The sequence below is a fragment of the Sus scrofa genome, chromosome 14, assembly GCF_054392235.1.
Source record: "Sus scrofa isolate SSC_HxYL_T2T_F1_AM1 chromosome 14, Sscrofa_HxYL_maternal_Yorkshire_Landrace_v2.0, whole genome shotgun sequence".
Lineage (NCBI taxonomy): Eukaryota > Metazoa > Chordata > Mammalia > Artiodactyla > Suidae > Sus > Sus scrofa.
This window is the reverse complement of record NC_139396.1, coordinates 80,889,057-80,910,444: the sequence shown is the minus strand read 5'-3', so window position 1 is coordinate 80,910,444 and position 21,388 is coordinate 80,889,057. Positions and strand designations below refer to the sequence as shown.

Genomic DNA, 21,388 nt, shown 5'->3' with positions numbered 1-21,388 from the left:
ACTGAGCGAGGCCAGGGATGGAACCCACATCCTCATGGATACTACTCAGGTTCTCAACCACTGAGCCACAGTAGAAACTCCTGATTCACAGTCGTTAAAGTTTATACTCCATTTATAGTTATTAGGACATATTGGCTATATTCCAGTAGGGGTGGAATTTGGGGAACCCAGTAGAATGTACCCCAGCACCAACCCAAGGTGATGCTGGCATGTGAGTAGAGCCCCCAGTAGCTGATAGCCATTCTGAAGGCTATGGGAGATAACTTAGAAATTAGAGATAGGTGTTCCCATCGTGGTGCAGAGGAAACGAATCCAACTAGGAACCCTGAGGTTGCAGGTTCAATCCCTGGCCTCTCTCAGTGGGTTAAGGATCTGGTGTTGCTGTGAGCTGTGGTATAGGTCGCAGATGCAGCTCAGATCTGGCATTGCTGTGGCTGTGGTGTAGGCCAGCGGCTCCAGCTCTGATTCGACCTCTAGCCTGGGAAACTCTATATGCTGCGGGTGCGGCCCTAAAAAGACAAAAAAAAAAAAAAAAAAAAAAAAGAAAAAGAAAAAAAAGAAAAGAAATTAGAGACAATGATATACTATAAAGTCAGGGGTGACTATCCTAGGGCATGTTTTTAAAATTATGAAAGAGAAATAACTTCTGATCACCCCCCTTTGGGAGGTGAGTGGCAGCGCAGAACAGCTCATCATAGCTATTTCCTGGGATATTTATATTTTCCTTTGGCATTCGTGGGGAGTGTGATTTTTGGCAGCTAGTTTCCCATTTCCAGTGTTTGCTTTTGCTGGACCAGCTTGTGTTCCTTGAAGACTTTCCACCTGGCAAGGGGAGGGCGCGGTTTAGAGTGGCGAGAGGCCAGCCTGGGTTTGACTTTCTTGTGGACACCTTCGGGCCAGGACTTCGGGGTCCTCCTACCAGTAACAGTCAATCCTTTTGGGCACGTGCGAGGTGCCAGGCACAGTGCTCAAAGCTCTGTGTGGATTATCTTGTTTAATCCTCGGAAGACCTTATGACGGGCAGACTATTATTAGGCCCGTTTCTGCAGATTAGGAGATTGAAGCTTAGAAAGGTTAAGCCACTTGAAGGTCAGCCAGCTGGAAATGGCAGATTTGAGGGACAAACTCTGTTTTCTCCTAATCCCTGCCTAATGGAATCCTGACACTTCTTTACCGCTGCACCTGCGGTGCAGGACTGCACCTGTATTTTGCTGTAAAGCGCAGAAGGGAAACGTTGCTTGCTTGCTGTGCACTGAAGTTTTTATTTTATACAGCAAGAAATAAGTAGGAGTTCTCATTGTGGTTCAGCAGGTTAAGAACCCGATGTAGTCTCCATGAGGATGCAGGTTTGATCCCTGGCCTCCCTACAGGATCCAGTGTAGCCCCAAGCTGTGATGTAGGTCATAGCTGCATCTCCAGTTCCAATTCGATCCCTGTCCTGGGAACTTCCGTATGCCTTGGGTGTGGCTGTAAAAAAATGAGTAAATAAATAGTAAAAAAAAAAAATAATGAAAATATCCTTTTTTTAAGTTTAATTTTTAAAAAATTAAAATTTTTTTTCCCACTGTACAGCAAGGGGATCAAGTTACTCTTACATGTATACATCCCCCCCCCGCTTTGTTCTGTTGCAATATGAGTATCTGGACATAGTTCTCAATGCTACTCAGCAGGATCTTCTTGTAAATCCATTCCAAGTTGTATCCGATAACCCCAAGTTCCAATCCCTCCCACTCCCTCCCTCTCCCCCCGGTGGCCACAAGTCTATTCTCCAAGTCCATGATTTTCTTTTCTGTGGAGATGTTCATTTTTGCTGTATATTAGATTCCAATTATAAGTGATATCATATGGTATTTGTCTTTGTCTTTCTGACTTATTTCACTCAGTATGAGAGTCTCTAGTTCCATCCATGATGCTGCAAATGGCATTATGTCATTTTTTTATGGCTGAGTAGTATTCCATTGTGTGTATATACCACATCTTCCTAATCCAATCATCTGTTGATGGACATTTGGGTTGTTTCCATGTCCTGTCTATTGTGAATAGTGCTGCAATGAACATGCGGGTGCATGTGTCTCTTTTAAGTAGAGCTTTGTCTGGATATATGCCCAAGAGTGGGATTGCAGGGTCATATGGAAGTTCTATGTATAGATTTCTAAGGTATCTCCAAACTGTTCTCCATAGTGGCTGTACCAGTTTACATTCCCACCAGCAGTGCAGGAGGGTTCCCTTTTCTCCACACCCCCTCCAGCACTTGTTCTTTGTGGACTTACTAATGATGGCCATCCTGACTGGTGTGAGGTGATATCTCATGGTAGTTTTGATTTGCATTTCTCTTATAATCAGTGATGTTGAACATTTTTTCATGTGTTTGCTGGCCATCTGCATATCTTCCTTGGAGAAATGTCTATTCAGGTCTTTTGCCCATTTTTCCATTGGTTGATTGGCTTTTTTGCTGTTGAGTTGTGTAAGTTGCTTATATATTCTAGAGATTAAGCCCTTGTCAGTTGCATCATTTGAAACTATTTTCTCCCATTCTGTAAGTTATCTCTTTGTTTTCTTTTTGCTTTCCTTTGCTGTGCAAAAGCTTTTCAGTTTGATTAGGTCCCATTGGTTTATTTTTGCTCTAATTTCTATTGCTTTGGGAGACTGACCTGAGAAAATATTCATGATGTTGATGTCAGAGAGTGTTTTGCCTATGTTCTCTTCTAGGAGTTTGATGGTGTCTTGTCTTATATTTAAGTCTTTCAGCCATTTGGAGTTTATTTTTGTGCATGGTGTGAGGGTGTGTTCTAGTTTCATTGCTTTGCATGCAGCTGTCCAGGTTTCCCAGCAATGCTTGCTGAATAGACTTTTTTTCCCCCATTTTATGTTCTTGCCTCCCTTGTCAAAGATTAATTGACCGTAGGTGTCAGGGTTTATTTCCAGGTTCTCTCTTCTGTTCCATTGGTCTGTCTGTCTGTTTTGGTACCAGTACCACACTGTTTTGATGACTGTGGCTTTGTAGTATTTCTTGAAGTCTGGGAGAGTTATGCCTCCTGCTTGGTTTTTGTTTCTCAGGATTGCTTTGGCAATTCTGGGTCTTTTGTGGTTCCATATAAATTTTTGGATTGTTTGTTCTAGTTCTGTGAAAAATGTCTTGGGTAATTTGATAGGAATTGCACTGAATCTGTAGATTGCTTTGGGTAGTATGGCCATTTTTACAATATTGATTTTCCCAATCCATGAACATGGAATATCTTTCCATTTCTTTACATCTTCTTTAATTTCTTTGATTAAAGTTTTATAGTTCTCGGCATATAAGTCCTTTACCTCCTTGGTCAGGTGTATTCCGAGGTATTTGGTTTTGTGAGGTGCAATTTTAAAAGGTATTGTATTTTTGTATTCCTTTCCTAATATTTCATTGCTGGTATACAGAAATGCGACTGCCTTCTGAATGTTAATCTTATATCCTGCTACTTTGCTGAATTTATTAATCAGTTCAAGTAGTTTTTGGGTGGAGTCCTTAGGGTTTTCTATGTATAGTATCATGTCATCTGCATACAGTGACAGTTTTATTTCTTCTCTTCCTATGTGGATGCCTTTTATTTCTTTTGTTTGTCTGATTGCTGTGGCTAGGACTTCTAGTACTATGTTGAATAACAGTGGTGAGAGTGGGCATAAGGATGCCCAATCTCTTGTTCCAGATTTTAGTGGGAAGACTTTCGGCTTTTCTCCATTGAGTATTATATTTGCTGTGGCTTTGTCATAAGTGGCTTTTATTATGTTAAGGTATGTTCCCTCTATACCCACTTTGGTAAGAGTTTTGATCATGAATGGATGTTGGACTTTGTCAAATGCTTTTTCTGCATCTATTGAGATGATCATATGATTTTTGACTTATGAAAATATCTTAAAAGTGTGAAGCTTGGTGCTGGAGAAGAGGTTGGGTACCTTTGGACGTTATCCTAGAAGATCTGCCAGGCCAGACTCCACCCTGTGCTGTAAGGGTGGTGTCTGCTTATTTCCCACCTTTGAAGAAGGCGGCACAGACTGAGGGTCCTGGTGGTCCTGGTCACTTGGTCCTGAACAGCAAGTGGGAGGACCCTTGCTTGGCAGGTCCCCTTAGCAAGTTTCTGGCTGTCGGTCACGAGGGAGGTCTTGCAGCCGACATCCCCAGAGAGACAAAGTGGCTGCCCACAACACCCGGGCCTGCCTCTCTTGCACCCACATGTGTGTCACTGCACAGAGGGGTGCACTATGGTTAGTGCTGACCTCTGCTGGCATGTGACAGAAGCTTTGCTCAAAGAGTTTTCAAAATAACCAGCTTGTTGAAATAGTGTTTTCTTTCGTTTGAAACTGAGTCTTGGAAAATAGATAAGGAGGCCATAGAAGTGGAAAGGAGTTTTGTGATCTAGGGTAGAGTCCAAAACGTCCTCTCATCACGGCACATGTGGTGAGGATGTTTGTATGGCACACTGGACTAAGCAGTTGGCTCTCAAGGCCAGAGGTGGCTGCCTGGGCTCTCAAGGGCCCCAGAGTCTACCCCCTGCCCCAGGGTGAAGGGGATCAAGGTCCTTCCCACCTGTCAAGGACCCGCAAGAAGGATACTCTAATGGATGTATTTTTAAACCCAGTCCTCACATTTCTGCAAACATAGCTTTGTGGGAAACTTTCCAGTTCTTGAGGTGTTTGATTATGAAGACAAGTTCTCATTTGAGGGGATTCCAATTTCTACAGTTTATTTTTTTTTAAAGAAAAACTGTATTAAAGTGGTTCTGTATATACACCTTCTCTTAGGAGACTTAAGTTCATTAAAAAAAAAATGAGGAGTCCCTCTTTAAACAGAAGTGGATCTGTGGTCATCCGCAGCACCATGGAATTTGAACATTGCTTCTGTGACTTTAGTAACTGTGACTAAAATTCTTTTTTTTTTTTTTTGATTTTTTTTTAGGGCCACAGCTGCGGCATATGGAAGCTCCCAGGTTAGAGGTCGAATTTGAGCTGCAGCCACTGGCCTACACCACAGCCGCAGCCATGCGGGGATCTGAGCCACGTCTGCCACCTACACCACAGCTCATGGCAATGCCAGGTCCCCGACCCACTGAGTGAGGTCCAGGATCGAACCCGAATTCTCGTAGATATGATTAGGTTTTGTTTCCACTGAACCACAATGGGAACTCTGTGACTAAAATTCTTGATGGACAGTTTCTAAGGAAATAGTCTCAAAATCAACATTTGGGCACTGATGTTTCCCCCCCCCACTGGTTATTCAGATTTCACCAGAATTAGCAAGTTTTCTCCCAAACGATCACCATAGTTTTTTTGTTTTTTGTTTCCTTTTCTAGGGCTGCACCCGTGGAATGTGGAGGTTCTCAGGCTAGGGGTCTAATCGGAGCTGTAGCCGCTGGCCTACGCCAGAGCCACAGCAACGCAGGATCCGAGCCACATGTTCGACCTATACCACAGCTCACGGCAATGCTGGATCCTTAACCCACTGAGCGAGGCCAGGAATCGAACCCGAAACCGCATGGTTCCTAGTCGGATTCGTTAACCACTGAGCCATGATGGGAACTCCAAACTATCACCATGGTTTTAAAAACACTTAGTATGAAGTGGCCTCCTGTGTGATGGTTCTAATTATGATTGTCAAATAAATACACAGACTGTAACCTCTGGTAGAAGAATGAAAGCTAAGGGGGCTGGCTTTCCAATAAAAAGACAGAAGATTCTTAAAAGCATGAGCCGAGTGATGAAAGGGCTGACCTAGAAACAGGTGACCTGTGGGTTATGTCATTGAGGTGACCATTGTCTGGGAGGGGAGCCCAGGGACACTGGTTTGTCTATTTTGAGTCTCATGGCTCTTTGTTCCTCTCTCATCGTTTTGGGTTTCCAGCTGAGACGATCCAGCAGCGATTAGAAGACCTGGAGAAAGAGGGGAACAGCCTGCACTTCATGCTCCCTTCGCGGCTGCCGGCCCTCAGTGGCCTCCTGGGCCACCTGGGGGCACAGGCCCAGGCGGCCCTGCACCGGGCAGCTCAGCAGTGAGTATGTCTCTTGCCAGCTCTCCCCCTCCCTCCTGGCTCCTGAGTGGCCAAAAGCTGGCTGGGGCTGAGCTTGGGAGACCCTGCTGCATTTTCCTGGGGGACACCCTTCCGCTGGCTGGGCAGGTGGGGGTTCCTTCCAAAAGGGGAACTGGTGTGGGTCATGGGCCCTGCAAACCACTCCCCCTGCTAAGTGGTAGGATGGCCCCTGGACAAGCACAGGCACAACTGGGTGTCCATCTCTCCCAGGAAGCCCATCTCTTGAGAAGTCCAGGGTGAATTTCCTCTTGTTCAGGGCAGCTGGGCTTTTGGTCATGACAGAAGGTCCACAGATGGTCCCCTCTGACTGAGGGTTCAAAACACACCCCACTCCCACCTCCACCTCCAGAGCCACTTCTGCCATTCCTGCCACCTGAGGGGCTCCTGGGATTGAGAATGGATGGAGAGAAGTTGGTATGTCTCATCTGGTGGCTTTCCATCCTGGCCGCCCATTTGAATCACCCGGAGAGTCTGTAGATGTCCAGCTTCCACCCCAGACCAGCTAAGTCCGGGGCTGTCTGGGGCTGGGTCCCAGGAGCTGGCCTGTTTGAAAAGTCTGTGGACATCTGCTCTCACCTGTCCGCCGCTTACCTCTGTCCTTGGGTAAAGGCTTGAGTGGGAACAGGTTGTGATGAATGTGATGAGCCTATCACGGTGCAGGTCTGCCTCTACTTAGGTATAAACAGCATTTATACTTTATTTCCAACCTGCAGTTGGCTCTGACCATCACAAGCCTGTCCGGCCTGTTCCTCATTTTACACTCAGTTTATCTCGGCCGCTCCTTGTAGCCTGTCTTAACAGTGGGGCTGGTTATTTTCTCATGTGCTTGTTCCAGCTTTGTGGGAAGCACGTAGCAATGTCCAGTACCCAGAAGACGCTTTCTATTTTCATCGGACCTTGAGGTATCACCTCATTTCCTGTCCTCTTTTCACATGAACCTTTCTCAACTTAGCTTTTGATTTAATTCTTTCTCTCTTGATCTTTGGGTTATTTCTTGTCCTCCACCCCAGTCTTGGGCCATTTTTAACACTGGCCAATGTATTGTGTTTCTATTCATTTAACAAATATTTGCATAAGTGTTTCTAAGCGCTTTGAGGAGTTACTTAACATTTTCGTTTTCGTTGGGATAAAATATACATGGCATAACATTTACTGTTTCAACCATTTGTAAGTGTATGTGCAGGTCAGTGGCATTCAGTACATACATTCACACTGTGGTGTAACCATCACCACCATCTGTTTCCAGAACTTTTGCATCTTCCTAAACTGAAACTCTGTCCCCATTAAACACTGCCTCCCTACCCTCCTACACTCTTGGAATGTAAATTGGTGCAACCACTATGGAGACCAGTATGGAGGTTCCTTAAAAAACTAAAAATAGAGCTGCTGGAGTTCCCCTTGTGGTGTATTGGAAACGAATCTAACTAGTGTCCATGAGGATGCGGGTTCAATCCCTGGCCTCGCTTGGTAGGTTAAGGATCCAGTGTTGCCATGAGCTGTGGTGTAGGGCGCAGATGGGGCTTGGCTCCTGTGTTGCTGTGGTGTAGGCCAGCGGCTGTAGCTCTGATTCGACCCCTAGCCTGGGAACTTCCATGTGTCATAGGTGTGGCCCTAAACAAAAAAACAAACAAATGAGTTGCCATACGATCCAGCAATCCCACTCTTGGGCATGTATCTGGAGAAAACTCTAATTTGAAAAGATACATGCGCCCCCATGTTCACAGCAGCTCTGTTTACAATAGCCAATACATTGAAACAACCTAAATGTCTATTGACGGAGGAATGAATATAGAAGACATGGTACATATATACAATGGAATACTACTGGAGCCATAAAAAAGAATGAAACATTGCCATTTGCAGTAACATGGATGGATCTAGAGATTATCCTACTAAGTGAAGTCAGAAAGAGAAAGACAAATATTATATGATATTGCTTATATGTGGACTCTAAAAAAGTGATTCAAATGAACTTTGTATACAGAGCAGAAATCGTTCCAAAGACATAGAAAACAAACTTGTGGTTATAAAGGAAAGGGGTGGGGAGGGATAAATTGGGAGTTTGGGGTTAACATATACACATTGCTCTCTAGAAAATAGATAACGTATAAGGAACTATTATATAGCACAGAGAACTCTACTCAATATTGTGTAATATCCTAGAAGGGAAAAGAATCTGAAAGAAATACACACACACACACACACACACACACACACACATACAACTGAATCACTTTACTGTATACCTGAAACTAACACAACATTGTAAATAATTACACTTTAATTAAAACGTCCCCCCACAGTATATTATTAACCCTTACGAAACTAGTGTAAACTCTTGGCTTATCTTGGTCGCTATTAGTCTCTCTGCTTTCCTCACAGGAGTTCCCTGCATGCTGTGTTTCTAGTTCCCATTCACTTTTTGAGGCCACTGGGATCTGCTTTCTATTTCTATTGCTACCAAAGTCGGCAGTGATTTTCTAGTTGTTAAATTTAAAAGGCATCTTCAAAATTCCTATCCTGCTCTATGTCACTGTGCTGTCTAGAACTTTTTTTTTTTTTTTTTTGGCTGTACCCATAACATATGAAAGTTCCAGAACCAGGGATTGAATCCGAGCTGCAGCTGTGGCAACACTGGATCCTTTAACCCACTGCGCAGGGGCAGGGATTGAACCTATACCTCTGAGCCACTGCAGTCGGATTCTTTGTTTTTTTTTTTTTTTTTTTTGTCTTTTGTCTTTTTAGGGTCATACTCATGGCATATGGAGGTTCCCAAGCTAGAGGTCTACTAGGAGCTACAGCTGCCAGCCTACACCACAGCCATAGCAACGCAAGATCTGAGCCAGGTCTGTGACCTACACCACAGCTCACAGCAAGGCCGGATTCTTAACCCACTGAGTGAGGCCAGGGATCGAACCTGCAACCTCATGGTTCCTAGTCTGATTCCTTTCTGCTGCGCCATGATGGGAACTCCTTTTTTTTTCTTCCCACTGCAGTTGGGTTCTTAACTCACTGCGCCATGGCGGGAACTCCCTAGAACCTTTGATCAATCAGATTCATCCCTAACGCCCTCTCTCCTCTTAGCCTCTCGGGTGAGTCACTCTTTTCTGCTTGTGCTTCCTTCCCGGCTGTTCCTCTCCATCTCATAAGAGCTCCTGTCTCCCTCCCTGACTCCTGGTACTGATGCTCTTGTCTTCGGTCCAAGCTCATCTTCTCTTCTCACCTTACATCCTCTCTCTGGGTGATCGCAGATACTTCCACGCTTCAGACCCCACTACATACTACTACTCAGCTTTCTATTGACCTTTACTAAACTACTCTCATTTTATCCTAAAAATTTACTATTGTTTTATCCTTGCCTTTACTAAGTTTACTCTCTTTTACAATTATCCAGTTATTAAATTTACTCTCTTTCTCCCCAACCAGCTCTTTCTTCTGTATCTCCAATCTCAGTAACTTACGCCACCATCTAACCAGACAGCCAAGTAAGAGCTTCTCCTTGGGTTCCTCCCCTCAGGTCTTACAGTCCGGTTTCATTGGCCACTGAAAGTCCTGTTGCTTTCACCATCTTTTACTGAATTCCCATGCATGTTGCTCCCCCTAACGTTAGTGCTTCGGTTCTGCTTTGGGGTTCTTGCAGTGGTCTCCTTGCTGGTATTCCCAATCCTGGTCTTATTCCCTCTCATTCAGGTGTCACGCGCAGTGGTCCTCATTGCTGTCGGGGTAAGATCTGTGCTATTTAGCATGCCTTTCAGAGCTTTTCCAATCCAGCTCTTGCCCAGCTTTCCAGCAGCCAGAATCTCACTCGCTGTCACCAGCCCTTGCAGTCCACACAGACTCAAGTATTAGAAGTTACCTAAATGCTCTGAATGTTTCTAAATTCGGTGATCTTGCCCAGGCCCGGCGACTGTCACCTAAGGGTTGCTCGTTCTTCATGACTCAGCTCAGCCACCGTCCTTGTGAAGCCTTGCCCATCAGCTCCACCATCTCTCCCTTGAATTACTGGAGCGCCTCGAATGACCTCACCCCGGCTTGGCTCTTAAATTAATCTGTTTCTGTGAATTTATCTACTATGACAGACTGTGACCACCTTGAGGACAAGACTGTCTTGTATTCACCTTTTTATTCCTAGAGACTAGAACTGTGGCTGACCTATGATAGTATCTGATAAATAGTCATTGGATGAATGTGATACATATGTGTTCATACATACACACACAGACACATAGACACATGTATACACACACACAAATACACATACACAGATACACACAGGTATACATGTATACACACATATACACACGTATACACACATATGTATATGCGTACACACATACATATGTACACGCACACACATGCATATATACACATACGTATACACATACAAATATACACACATACTTACATATACATATACATGTACATATATACACACGTGTACATATGTATACACAATATACATACACATATGCACACATATACACACATATAATATATATTCATATATATACACATAAACACATATAGGCTCACCAAGTTGTATGTGACTAGAAGAAGGAGAGAAAGACCCTTCCCTGAAACGTGTTTCAGTTGCCCTGGAGAAAACATCCCTTTAGCCTTTTCCTTGATACACCCAGCAAATAGGGGTTTCACAGTATCTTGAAAGGAGCCTGGACTGACTGTCAGAGAACCTGATTCAGGTCATCTCTTCCACTGACCAGCTCCTTGTGGCCTGATGTAGTTTCCTAACTTCTCTACATCCCCACATCAAAAGGGAGGGGGTCGAACTAGACCTCTGTTTCCAAACATCAGTTATTTAAGCATGATTTTGGCTCTTTTAAAAAATCTTTTTAGGGCCGCACCCACGGCATATGGAGCTTCCCAGGCTAGGGGTCTAATCGGAGCTGTAGCTGCCGGCCTACGCCACAGCTACAGCAACATCAGATCTGAGCCATGTCTGTGACCTACACCACAGCTCCCAGCAATGCTGGATCCTTAACCCACTGAGCAAGGCCAGGGATCAAACATGTGTCCTCATGGATAATAGTCAGATTCATTTCCACTAAGCCATGACGGATACTCCTGATTTTGACTTTTCTTTGGCCAAATCTACCTCTCCTATTATTAACACAATTAGAAAATAAATGTCAAAATCAGCTTCTTTCTTACACTTTTCTATTGTGTTTAACACAATACATAGTTATTAATAATTTGAAAAATTGTCTTTCACCGTGCCAGCTGCCCGTCCAGCCTATGATGTTTGTCATCAGTAGGATCATCTGGATGGACTTGCTGGTTTCCCCTGAACCAGGGGTTTTGGCTACAGTTCTCACCATGGCCACCGGGGGAACATGGTGTCAGGTGGGAGCTCACGCAGCCAGAGCCTGGACAGGAAGATTCTGAGTCCAGGGGAAGTTGGATGCTTTGCAATGATGTTACTTTCCCTGTGGGAATAAAATAATAGTTGTATCAACATGGCAAATTTTCTTTTCTTTCTTCCTTGCTTGCTTGCTTGCTTGCTTGCTTTTTAGGGCCTCACCAGCAGCATATGGAAGTTTCCAGGCTAGGGGTCGAATTGGAGCTGCAGCTGCTGGCCTACACCACAGCCATAGCAACGCCAGATCTAACTAAGCTGCATCTTTGACCTGCATCGAAGATCATGGCAAACTCAGGATCCTTAACCCACTGAGCGAGGCCAGGGATTGAATCTGTATCCTTGTGGATACTAGTCGGGTTCATTTCTGATGTACCACGACGGAAACTTCCAACATGGCAAATTTTCAATCCTAATTGATAACAAAGATAGGTGTCTCTCCACCTTGTTGGGATTGAGGATTTCCTAGAGAATCTAATGAAAGCTGGAGACTTCATGTAGCCCTTCTGAGCTCATTCATTCCCTCATTAGGGGGTGTTTGGATCTCAGCTTAAGAAGATTGGGTTTCGATAAGATCTGAGGAAATGTAAACACTCAAGTACAATCAGGTACTTCATTTTTTTTTTTTTGTCTTTTTGCTATTTCTTTGGGCCGCTTCCGCGGCATATGGAGGTTCCCAGGCTAGGGGTCGAATCGGAGCTGTAGCCACTGGCCTACGCCAGAGCCACAGCAACTCGGGATCCAAGCCGCGTCTGCAACCTACACCACAGCTCACGGCAATGCCGGATCCTTAACCCACTGAGCAAGGCCAGGGACTGAACCCGCAACCTCATGGTTCCTAGTCGGATTCGTTAACCACTGCACCACGACGGGAACTCCAGGTACTTCATTTTTAATTGTCACTGTCGCTGTGTTCTTAATAATCCCCATTTAAGTCACCTTTTAAAACAAGCACTGTTTAGTTCTCTGAGCGTGTCACCCTGAATCACACTGAATTGGTCCAGGTCCTTCCAGCATCTCAGGGAGTGTTAGCTGTCACCACAGGGGTTACGTGGGTTCCTCTAACAGCAGCTATCGGTACCCAAATGACTTGGTTTTGGCTCTGCACTGCCCTGTAAAATAACCCTTTCACTGAGGTGTCTCTACTCAGCAGGGGCACAAAAGCATGGTGATTTGACTCTTCTCCAGTTAGCTGTGCTCTCTTGAACACATCTTTCCCGTCTCTTTGTGACCTCTTGGGCAGGTAATACAAACGTCTGGGGCATTTCCCGTTACTGAGGCTCAGCCAGCCAGTCCTGTTGTAAACGGCAGTGACATATGCAGTTAAATCTCGCCCTGTCCAGTGTTTGCAGTCTTCTCCTTTTTGGCCAACGGGTTCTGATACACCCGTGAATTCATGCTGACATGTTTACTGCCTCGTGGGACTCGTGTGTGGGGTTCTCAGCGGCCGCCGCAGGGTCGCCCTCATCCTGATGTGAACGTCATCTCCGCCCTGCCCTGGGGCAACCACAACTTTCCACGTGTCGTGTAGCCTCCTCCTGTGGGTCCCCTGCCCCCTTTGTTGGGAGGATCACTTTTGTTGTGTCCACTTGATTCACAGGAAGCCTGCATGTCTCTGCCCCTCTGCACTCTGGGCATCCGCGTTGGCTGGGTCCAGACCCAGTCTGCCCCCCACCCTCTCCACCCCTGCTCAGTGGGCATCGGTACATCAGAGAGTTGGCGTGTGGGTGGATGTTGCAGGTGACACTTGATGCCCTGTGTCCCTGCCCCTTCCCTCTGATTTCTGCTCCAGCTGTGGATGTTTTTGTGTCCTCTAACCACTTTGTGACTGGGCGCTCGGCAGGCTTATCTGCCACCGGGTTTCCTCTGGAGCTTGTGAGGAAGGGGAGTGAGCAATGGCCTTGACAGCAACCCACAACCCCACTGGGAGCTGTTGGATTGATGCCCCAGCCTTCTGACGTCCAGGGTGACAGCTCCCAGGAGGCGTCCACACATTTTTTCCCAGAGGGTTCCTAGTCGGTTCCCGGCCCAATTGCCCACGTGGTGGTCTGCTCGGTGATAGGCTGTGTGTTGACTTTTCTTCCTTCTCACGTCCTCACTCTACTCAACTCTAGTTTTCTTGGGAACAGCTTCCAAAAACCAGCCCAAACTTGGCTCCTCATCCCAGACTTTGCTCCAAAGAGAACCAGGGGCCAGCGGAGGTTCATGTTGGAGAACCAGGCGTCAGACATCCTGGCAGGGCACCCCCAGGCCATGGAAGGGTCTGGTGGGTTTGTTTTTCCTTCATTTGGTTTGAGAGGGAGAGCTTATTTCCTCTTTGCCCCCACGTGGGGCTGGGGGATGGGAAAGTAGAGGGTCCCTCATCAACACACCATGTCCTATATGGCCAGCAGATGTGTGTGACTGGGGGGGGGTGGTCGTTGGTAGGGGAGCTGCTTGTGTGGCCATGGGTAGGCACCTCCCCCAATGATGGCGGTTTAGGGTGGAGGGCATTTAGGCCCATGTCCTTCAGTATTCACTTCTAATTCTGGAGCAACCAGATAATTCCACCTCACAGCAATGATCGGAAGAGAAGAGAGAGCCATCTCTTCTTGCTGTATCTTTCATCCAGTCAAAAGAGAGTTATTTTTTCCTTTCTCCTAAGACAGAGGTTTGGTCTACTGTGCACACGTGACGGACAGTTTTCTCATTAATATGTTGCATTTCTCTGACTAAACATCCTATGTGTTTTCCCACTGGACCGTCACCAGCATGTACATGAAAATGTGTCATAGTTACAACTTAAATTGTGCGAATGCACCACGGGTGTGTGCAGTATCCTTTATCAAAGACCTTTTCCCGATAGATAACTTAAAAAGCAAGTAAACAGCACACAACCAGGTTTAAAAACAAGGATATGCAATGGTTTTCCTCAACGGCTTATTAAGGCAGAGCTCTGGTTTGCCTGTCTAAATATTTCCTGCTCACATGCTTCCTTTCTGATGGGAGCAGAAGAGAGAATATTGTACAACTCATGTAGCTTCTGGGCTGAGTCATTTATGTGTTTGTTTTTTGGCTGTGCCTGCAGCATGTGGAAGTTCTTGGGCCAGGGACTGAACCCAAGCCGCAGCAGTGACCTGAGCCACAGCAGTGACAAACGCCGAGTCCTTAACCACTAGGCCACCAGGGAACTCCAATTCCCCCTACTTTTGATCCCCCAATCAGATCTGTAAGGGAGCACTGTAAAGTTACCTGCATTGTCCCCAGCAATTTTACAGTATTTGTGCCTCTGGTGTGGCCTCAGTCATTTATGACATTGTTGGCCGAGGAAGCTATTCTTAGATTTAAGCACGTTTCACTGGCCCAAGCCGCTTCCTTATCATCATCTTCCCAATGAGGCAGAGGTGGGAACACGTACGTCAGGTGATGTAAATTTGACAGACTGGTCACCCGTGGGGAGCAGCAGTTGGCAGAGGCATCTGGATGGTTCTACTCAAGTCTCGTTGCCAGCAGTGGTCGTCTGAGCTCAGATTTTCCTCCCTGTGACAATGAGAGCATTGATTTTGCTCCCTTCCTCAGTTAAAATGCGGTTAAAAATTCCAGGCGTTCCCGTTGTGGCTTGGTGGGTTACAGACCCAACTAATCCAACTAATATTCATGAGGATGTAGATTCGATCCCTGACCTCACTTAGTGGGTGAAGGATCTAGTGTTGCCATGGCTGTGGTGTAGGCTGGCAGCGGCAGCTCTGATTTGACCCCTGGCCTGGGAACTTCCATAGGCCGAGGGTGCGGTCCTAAAATTAAAAAAAAAAATTCCAGCAGTGGCACAAAACAGCGGCTTTTTGGCATCATGAAGGCAGTCACCCCTGTCTAGAAAGTAGGACTGTCTTACAACTGTCTAAACCACAGCACTGACTGCAGGCCCCCCTGGTGCGTATGTCCCAGCACGTGCTTGGGAGGGCTGGGTACCCCTCTGCCCTATTGGTCTCCTCTCTCCAGACATTCCTGAGGGTGGCCCTTGGAGGGAAGGGAGGGCCCTGGAGGGCCCCGGGCCCTGGCCACCTGGCTGGGGAGGAGGTGGCGTGGGGGTTCATCAGAGGTGTGCACTCATTAATCATGCGGCTCAGGAAACATTGCCCCCCAGGCGGGATTCATTCTTTTCTCAATGTTGCTGGACTCTGCTCTCAGGAAAGTCACATGGTAGGTGCTGTCTCTGGGATGCAGAAGCTCTCCTGTGCAATTTGGAACCATTCTGTTTTCAGTAGTAGAGGATCTTATTTTACAAATGGGTGTCATCCTCTTCTTCCTCTTCTTCTTTTAAGGGCTACACCCACGGCATGTGGAAGTTCCTGGGCTAGCAGTCCAATCGGAGCTGCAGCTGCCGGCCTATACCACAGCCACAGCAGTGCAGGATCTGAGCCGTGTCTGCGACCTACACCACAGCTCACAGCAACGCAGGATCCGTAACCCACTGAGCGGGGCCAGGTATCAAACCTGAGTTCTCATAGATAATAGGTTCATTACCGCTGAGCCACAAGGGGAACTCCCGGGTGTCATCCTTCTTTAAGGGATTGGTGGAAAAGGCACCAGTAGAAAGACCAGGATTGTTCCAGCTCTGGGAAGATGGGGGCCTGCTTGGAACCCAGAGCTGGCTGTGGGGGTCTTAGACCCCCAAGTCCCCGTGGGCACGAGGGCTGTGCTGACGTTCTGACCCCTGTGTTTTTAATTTTTGCCCCTGAGGGATATACTCATTTTCTTCCATCCTGATTAGTTTATAGCAGCAAGGCTAATTGGCCCTGACATTCGGGATTACACATGGAGCTTTATTAAAATAAAGGGAATAACAGTGTAGGAGGCAGAGGGAGCTAGGCTCTGAGGGCAGAGGGCTGAGATGGAAACCGGTCCCATCGCTGAGCTGCCGTGCGTCGTGGGACCATCATGCTATCCTCTCTGTGTGTGGCTTTCCAAAGTCTGAGCAACACAGAGAGGAGTTGTGGTTAATCACAGGGGCTTTTATTATGGATTAAGTAATGAATGTGATTAACGATAATGTGGAGAATTCCCAGTTCCCCACCTGTAGCGCCTCTGCAGCTCATTTTCAATTCTGTGTTGATTTCCTTCAAGAACTCCCCTCCCGACCCAGATGGCATCTATTGAGGAAATTCAGGAAATGCTTAATATTTGCATAAGCAGTGCAAATTGGGGAATAAATTAGTGCAAAGAAATGATCTAATGCCATGGAACATTGAATATAAACAACTTCTGGATTTTTCTAGGCCGCCGGCTCATTAAGTCATTCAACAAATATTTGTTGAGCCCTCCCCAGTGCCCAGCACTGGGGACCACAGCTTGGGATGGACTGAGGCTCTTGGTGCAGCGTGGGTGCCTAGGTGGATGGGCTGAGACTCTAGGGACCAGGGATGGGGGGCGGGGGTCCCATTCCCAGAATAGCTAGTGGTGGTTTCCTCTTCTGATACATGGAAAGGTCCTCAGAAACATCCCATCTTTCACCTTGACCACCCTCTAAGGACAGGGGGGCCGCTGGGCCTGAGCACAGCGTACGCTCTTCTGATGCAAACATCATGAAAGAAGGGAAGCAGCCCACCCAGGGCGAGGGTAGTGCTTGCACACAGTAGGCACTCACTGGCCATTTGTTGAATAAATTTGACCTTGTCATCAGCCATCTAGGAAAGGCAGCAGCAATGTCACCTTCATCCTCATTTTATTTATTTTTTATTTTTTTATTTTTCTTGTCTTTTCTAGGGCTGCACCTGTGGCATATGGAGGTTCCCAGGCTAGGGGACGAATTGGAGCTGTAGCCGCTGGCCTACACCAGAGCCACAGCAACGTGGGATCCGAGCCGCATCTGCAACCTACACCACAGCTCATAGCAATGCCGGATCCTTAACCCGCGGAGCAAGGGCAGGGATCGAACCCGCAACCCCTTGGTTCCTAGTCGGATTCTTTAACTACTGTGCCATGATGGGAACTCCATCCTCATTTTAAAGACGAGGGACACGAGGTTCAGAGAGGTTTGGAAAAGGCGGAGTTTAGGCTCAAACCGTGGTTATCTGCCTCCCTGGTCTATTATTCTTAGCTGCCCCTGATGAATAACAAGGGGTCTTGGTTAGTGGGCGTGGGGGTGAGATGGTGGCATGTGACTGGGAGCCAGGAGGAAACGGAAGCTTAAATTATGCTGAAAGCCGAACCAGTGAATGGTGTCTGGCGAAGGGCTGGACAGGGGAAGCACGCACCCACAGTATATGGAAGTTCCTGGGCCAGAGATCAAACCTGAGCTGCAGCTGTACCCACACCACAGCTGTGGCAACGCTGGATCCTATAACTCACTGCTTGGGCCAGGGATTGAACCTGAGCCACTGCAGAGACAGTGCTGGATCCCCAAACACTGAGTCACAGCAGGAACTCTTTCTTTTTTAAATTAATTATTCAAGCTTTAATTTCAAAATTTTGAAATTAAAAAAATCTAATCCCAAGTAGTGGTTAACAAAGACAGTCTGAGTTACAGAACATTTTTAAGAAGGAAAATTGCTTTTTTCTACTGAGACTTCTAAGTATATGTCTTTCTTTTATGCTGGGCCATCTCCTACTGCTGGGGAAAGCAATACCCAAATGCACATGTTTTTGATGGAATGGTCTCTTCCAAGTGCCAATGATAAGAAAAGATAGTAACTTTAAGGATAATTGAATAGATATTTATGACATTTAGATACACAGTTACTACAATTGCCAAGAGCAAGGATTTATTATTTGTGATCTAGTGATTCATAGACTTTGGGGAAATAGACATCTGTAGACATTTCTAAATATTTGTAAATATCAACAACTTTCAAATCTTACTCTTCAACCCAAGGACTGGTTTTTCTTTTTCTGAATGAATGAATGAATCCAACAGCTGGGAGTGGACAGAGATGGACCAAGTACCACGCACACTTAGTGCCTCAATTTTCTGAGAAATGAGGTTGTGAGATCTCAGGTGAACGTACAAACGAGAACATACCGTTTCAAGCTTCTACATGGGGAGCCTGTGAAATCACACGTACGTGGCAGCCAGGTTCAAGGTGTGGAATGAGATCTCAGTAAGGAGGCGGTGGGTAGTTGAGGCTGCAGACCGTCAGAGCTGTGGGACCCACTTCTTTGCTGGGAAGATCCCCTTGATCATTCATGTATGGATGGGATTGATTTCTGGCACAGTCGTGTCTGTTCTGTCTGAGGCCTGTAATGGAACGTTTGTTGGAATGTTGATGTAAATAGCCCAGCTGCTGAGTGTATGCAGGGGAAGACATTTGTATTATAGTTCTAAAAAATAATACATGCTTATTACAGAAAACTTAGAAAGTAAAAGACTGGCCAAAAGAAGTAATTCCGCCACCCACAATATCATAATATCATGACATTTTGGCAGCTATTTCCCAAGCCTTTATTTTATATATGTGCTATTTTTTTAAATAATAGTTGGCTCATGTTATGCATACTACCAAATACCTGCTTTAGAAAAGAGCCATATATCATGAACATTTGGCGTGCAGTTAGCTCTTCTTTGGTGACCTAATTTTAGTGGCTGCATAGCCCTCCTCAGGGTGGCAGTGCCATGCTTTAGTGCTCTGTTTCGAATTTGGGTCCACAATTACAATGTTTTCAGTTACTAAGAAAAAACATGGTATTTTTTGTAGCTATTCTTTGTGTACATCTGTGATTATTTACATACAATTAATTCTCAGACCTGGGACTATAGGATCAAGAGGTATATTGTATCGTTAAGTCTAATTCTCACTTCCTATGCTCACCAAAAAACTATGGTTTCTGACAACTTTTGCCAGGCTGTGAAGTGAAAAGTGATATTTTATATTGTTGGAATTTGAATTTAAAGGCTTTTTTTTTTTTTTTTTTTTTTTTTTTTTGAGGGCCGCACTTGCAGCATGTGGAATTTCCAGGCTAGGGATCGAACTGGAGCTGCACCTGCTGGCCTACACTACAGCCATAGCAGTGCAGGATCCAAGCCATGTCTGCGACCTGCGCCACAGCTCATGGCAATGCTGGATCCTTAACCCACTGAGCGAGACCAGAGACTGAACCTGCATCCTCATGGATACTAGTCAAGTTTGTAACCCGCTGAGCCGCTTCGGGAACTCCCTCGAACCATTTTTAATGATAAGTGTTTTCCTTAAAACTTTGTAATTCCTTTTTTTAAAAATTCTGAGAGATGTGCTCATCTTTTTCTTCTGGATTTGCTAGAGCTCTGGACATTAGCAGTGTTTCCTTTTTCTGACACATATGCGTCGATATTTTCCCCAGCTTGTTTGTTGGCCTTTTAATTGTAGTTGTTGGTGTTTTCTTTTCTTTTTTTTTTGCATTACTCAATTAATTTATTACATTTATAGTAGTACAATGATATAGTATTTCCATCCCCAACCCCTGCCATCCCTCCACCCCCAACCTCTCTCCTTTGGAAACCATAAGTTTTTCAAAGTCTGTGAGTCAGTATCTGTTCTGTAAAGAAGGTCATTGTGTCCTTTTTTCAGATTCCACATGTAAGTGATAGCATTTGATGTTGGTGTCTCACTGTCTGACTGACTTCACTTAGCATGATAATTTCTAGGTCCATTCATGTTGCTAAAAATGCTGGTATTTTGTTCCTTTTAATGGCTGAGTAATATCCCACTGTGTATATGTACCACATCTTCTTGATCCACTCCTCTGTCGATGGACATTGGGTTGTTTCCATGTCTTGGCTATTGCAAATAGTACTGCAATGAACATTGGAGTACATGTGTCTTTTTGAGCCATGGTATTCTCTGGATAGATTCCCAGGAGTGGGATTGCTGGTCAAATGATAGTTCTATTTTTAGTTTTCTGAGGAGTCTCCATACTGTTTTTCACAGGTTGCACCAATTTACATTCCCACCTCGTTGGTGTTTTCTTAGACATAGTTTCCTTGAATTGTTGACATGGTTTTGCTTATGGTAAATTTTCTCCCATCCAACTGCATTGCATTAGAAATAAACTTTGAGGCTGAACTTTTCATCCTTTGATGAGATGTACCTGCAAGGCTCCCATAGCAGTAACATACCAGCATAAGGTGGCGGCTGGACTGAGTCTTCACCATCGTTGTTTCAGCCAAATACGCCAACTCCTGTGAGCACAAGAGAAAGAGTCAAACAAATTTTAAGTGGCTTTTGAGTCTTTTAGCAAACCTTTCCTGAGAAGCTCTGACCCAAATGTCTGCAGATCAGTCATCTCTCTTTTTCTTTCTTCCTTCCTTCCTTCCTTCCTTCCTCTTTCTTTCTTTCTTTCTTTCTTTCTTTCTTTCTTTCTTTCTTTCTTTCTTTCTTTCTTTCTTTCTTTCTTTCTTTCTCTCTCTCTCTCTTTCTTTCTTTCTCTTTCTTTCTCTCTCTTTCTTTCTTTCAGGTGTTCCCTGCCTGGCCCTGTCCTCCTGGTATGTTCTAAATTTCCAGGCCTGACCTACCCTTCCCAGGTCAAGCATGACCCACTCTAGGAAGTTCTCCTTGGGTGTCTTTTTTTTTTTCTTTTTCTTGTCATCCCTCTTTGTAATGTCTGCAGTCAAGATCAGCGCTGGAATTTGGCTCTGTCTGCTCTCTCTGGATGGTCCAGGCAGAGCTGTCTGGTGAAATATAATGCAAACCACATATGTGATTTTAAATGATCTGGTAGCCATATTTTTAAAAAGTCAGAAGAAAAACAAGTGAAGTTAATTTTTAAATTGTCTTTTCTCTTGTCTTTTTGGGGTGCGGCATATGGAAGTTGAATAGGGGGTTGAATCAGAGTTGTAGCTGCTGGCCTGCACCACAGCCACAGCAACGCCAGATCTGAGCTGAGCCTGGGACCTGTGCCTTATCTTGTGGTAATGCTGGATCCATAACCCACTGAGTGAGGCCAGGGATGGAACCTGCGTCCTCATGGATACTAGTTGGGTTTGCTACCACTGATGGAGTATTTT

The 21,388-nt window shown here is 45.5% G+C and overlaps 1 protein-coding gene across 8 annotated transcripts in view; it reads left to right on the top strand.

The window, feature by feature from the left end:
• Positions 1-21,388, top strand: part of DISC1 (DISC1 scaffold protein) — a 355,218-nt gene that overhangs the window by 98,504 nt on the left and 235,326 nt on the right. For all 8 annotated transcript variants that reach the window (XR_014827880.1, XR_014827884.1, XR_014827881.1 and 5 more), the window contains exon 4: positions 5,873-6,020. Coding sequence is in view for 2 of the 8 variants with exons in the window: in XM_084996868.1 (XP_084852994.1) it covers positions 5,873-6,020 (148 nt within the window). In the remaining 6 variants the exon portion in view is untranslated. The remainder of the gene's footprint in view (positions 1-5,872; positions 6,021-21,388) is intronic.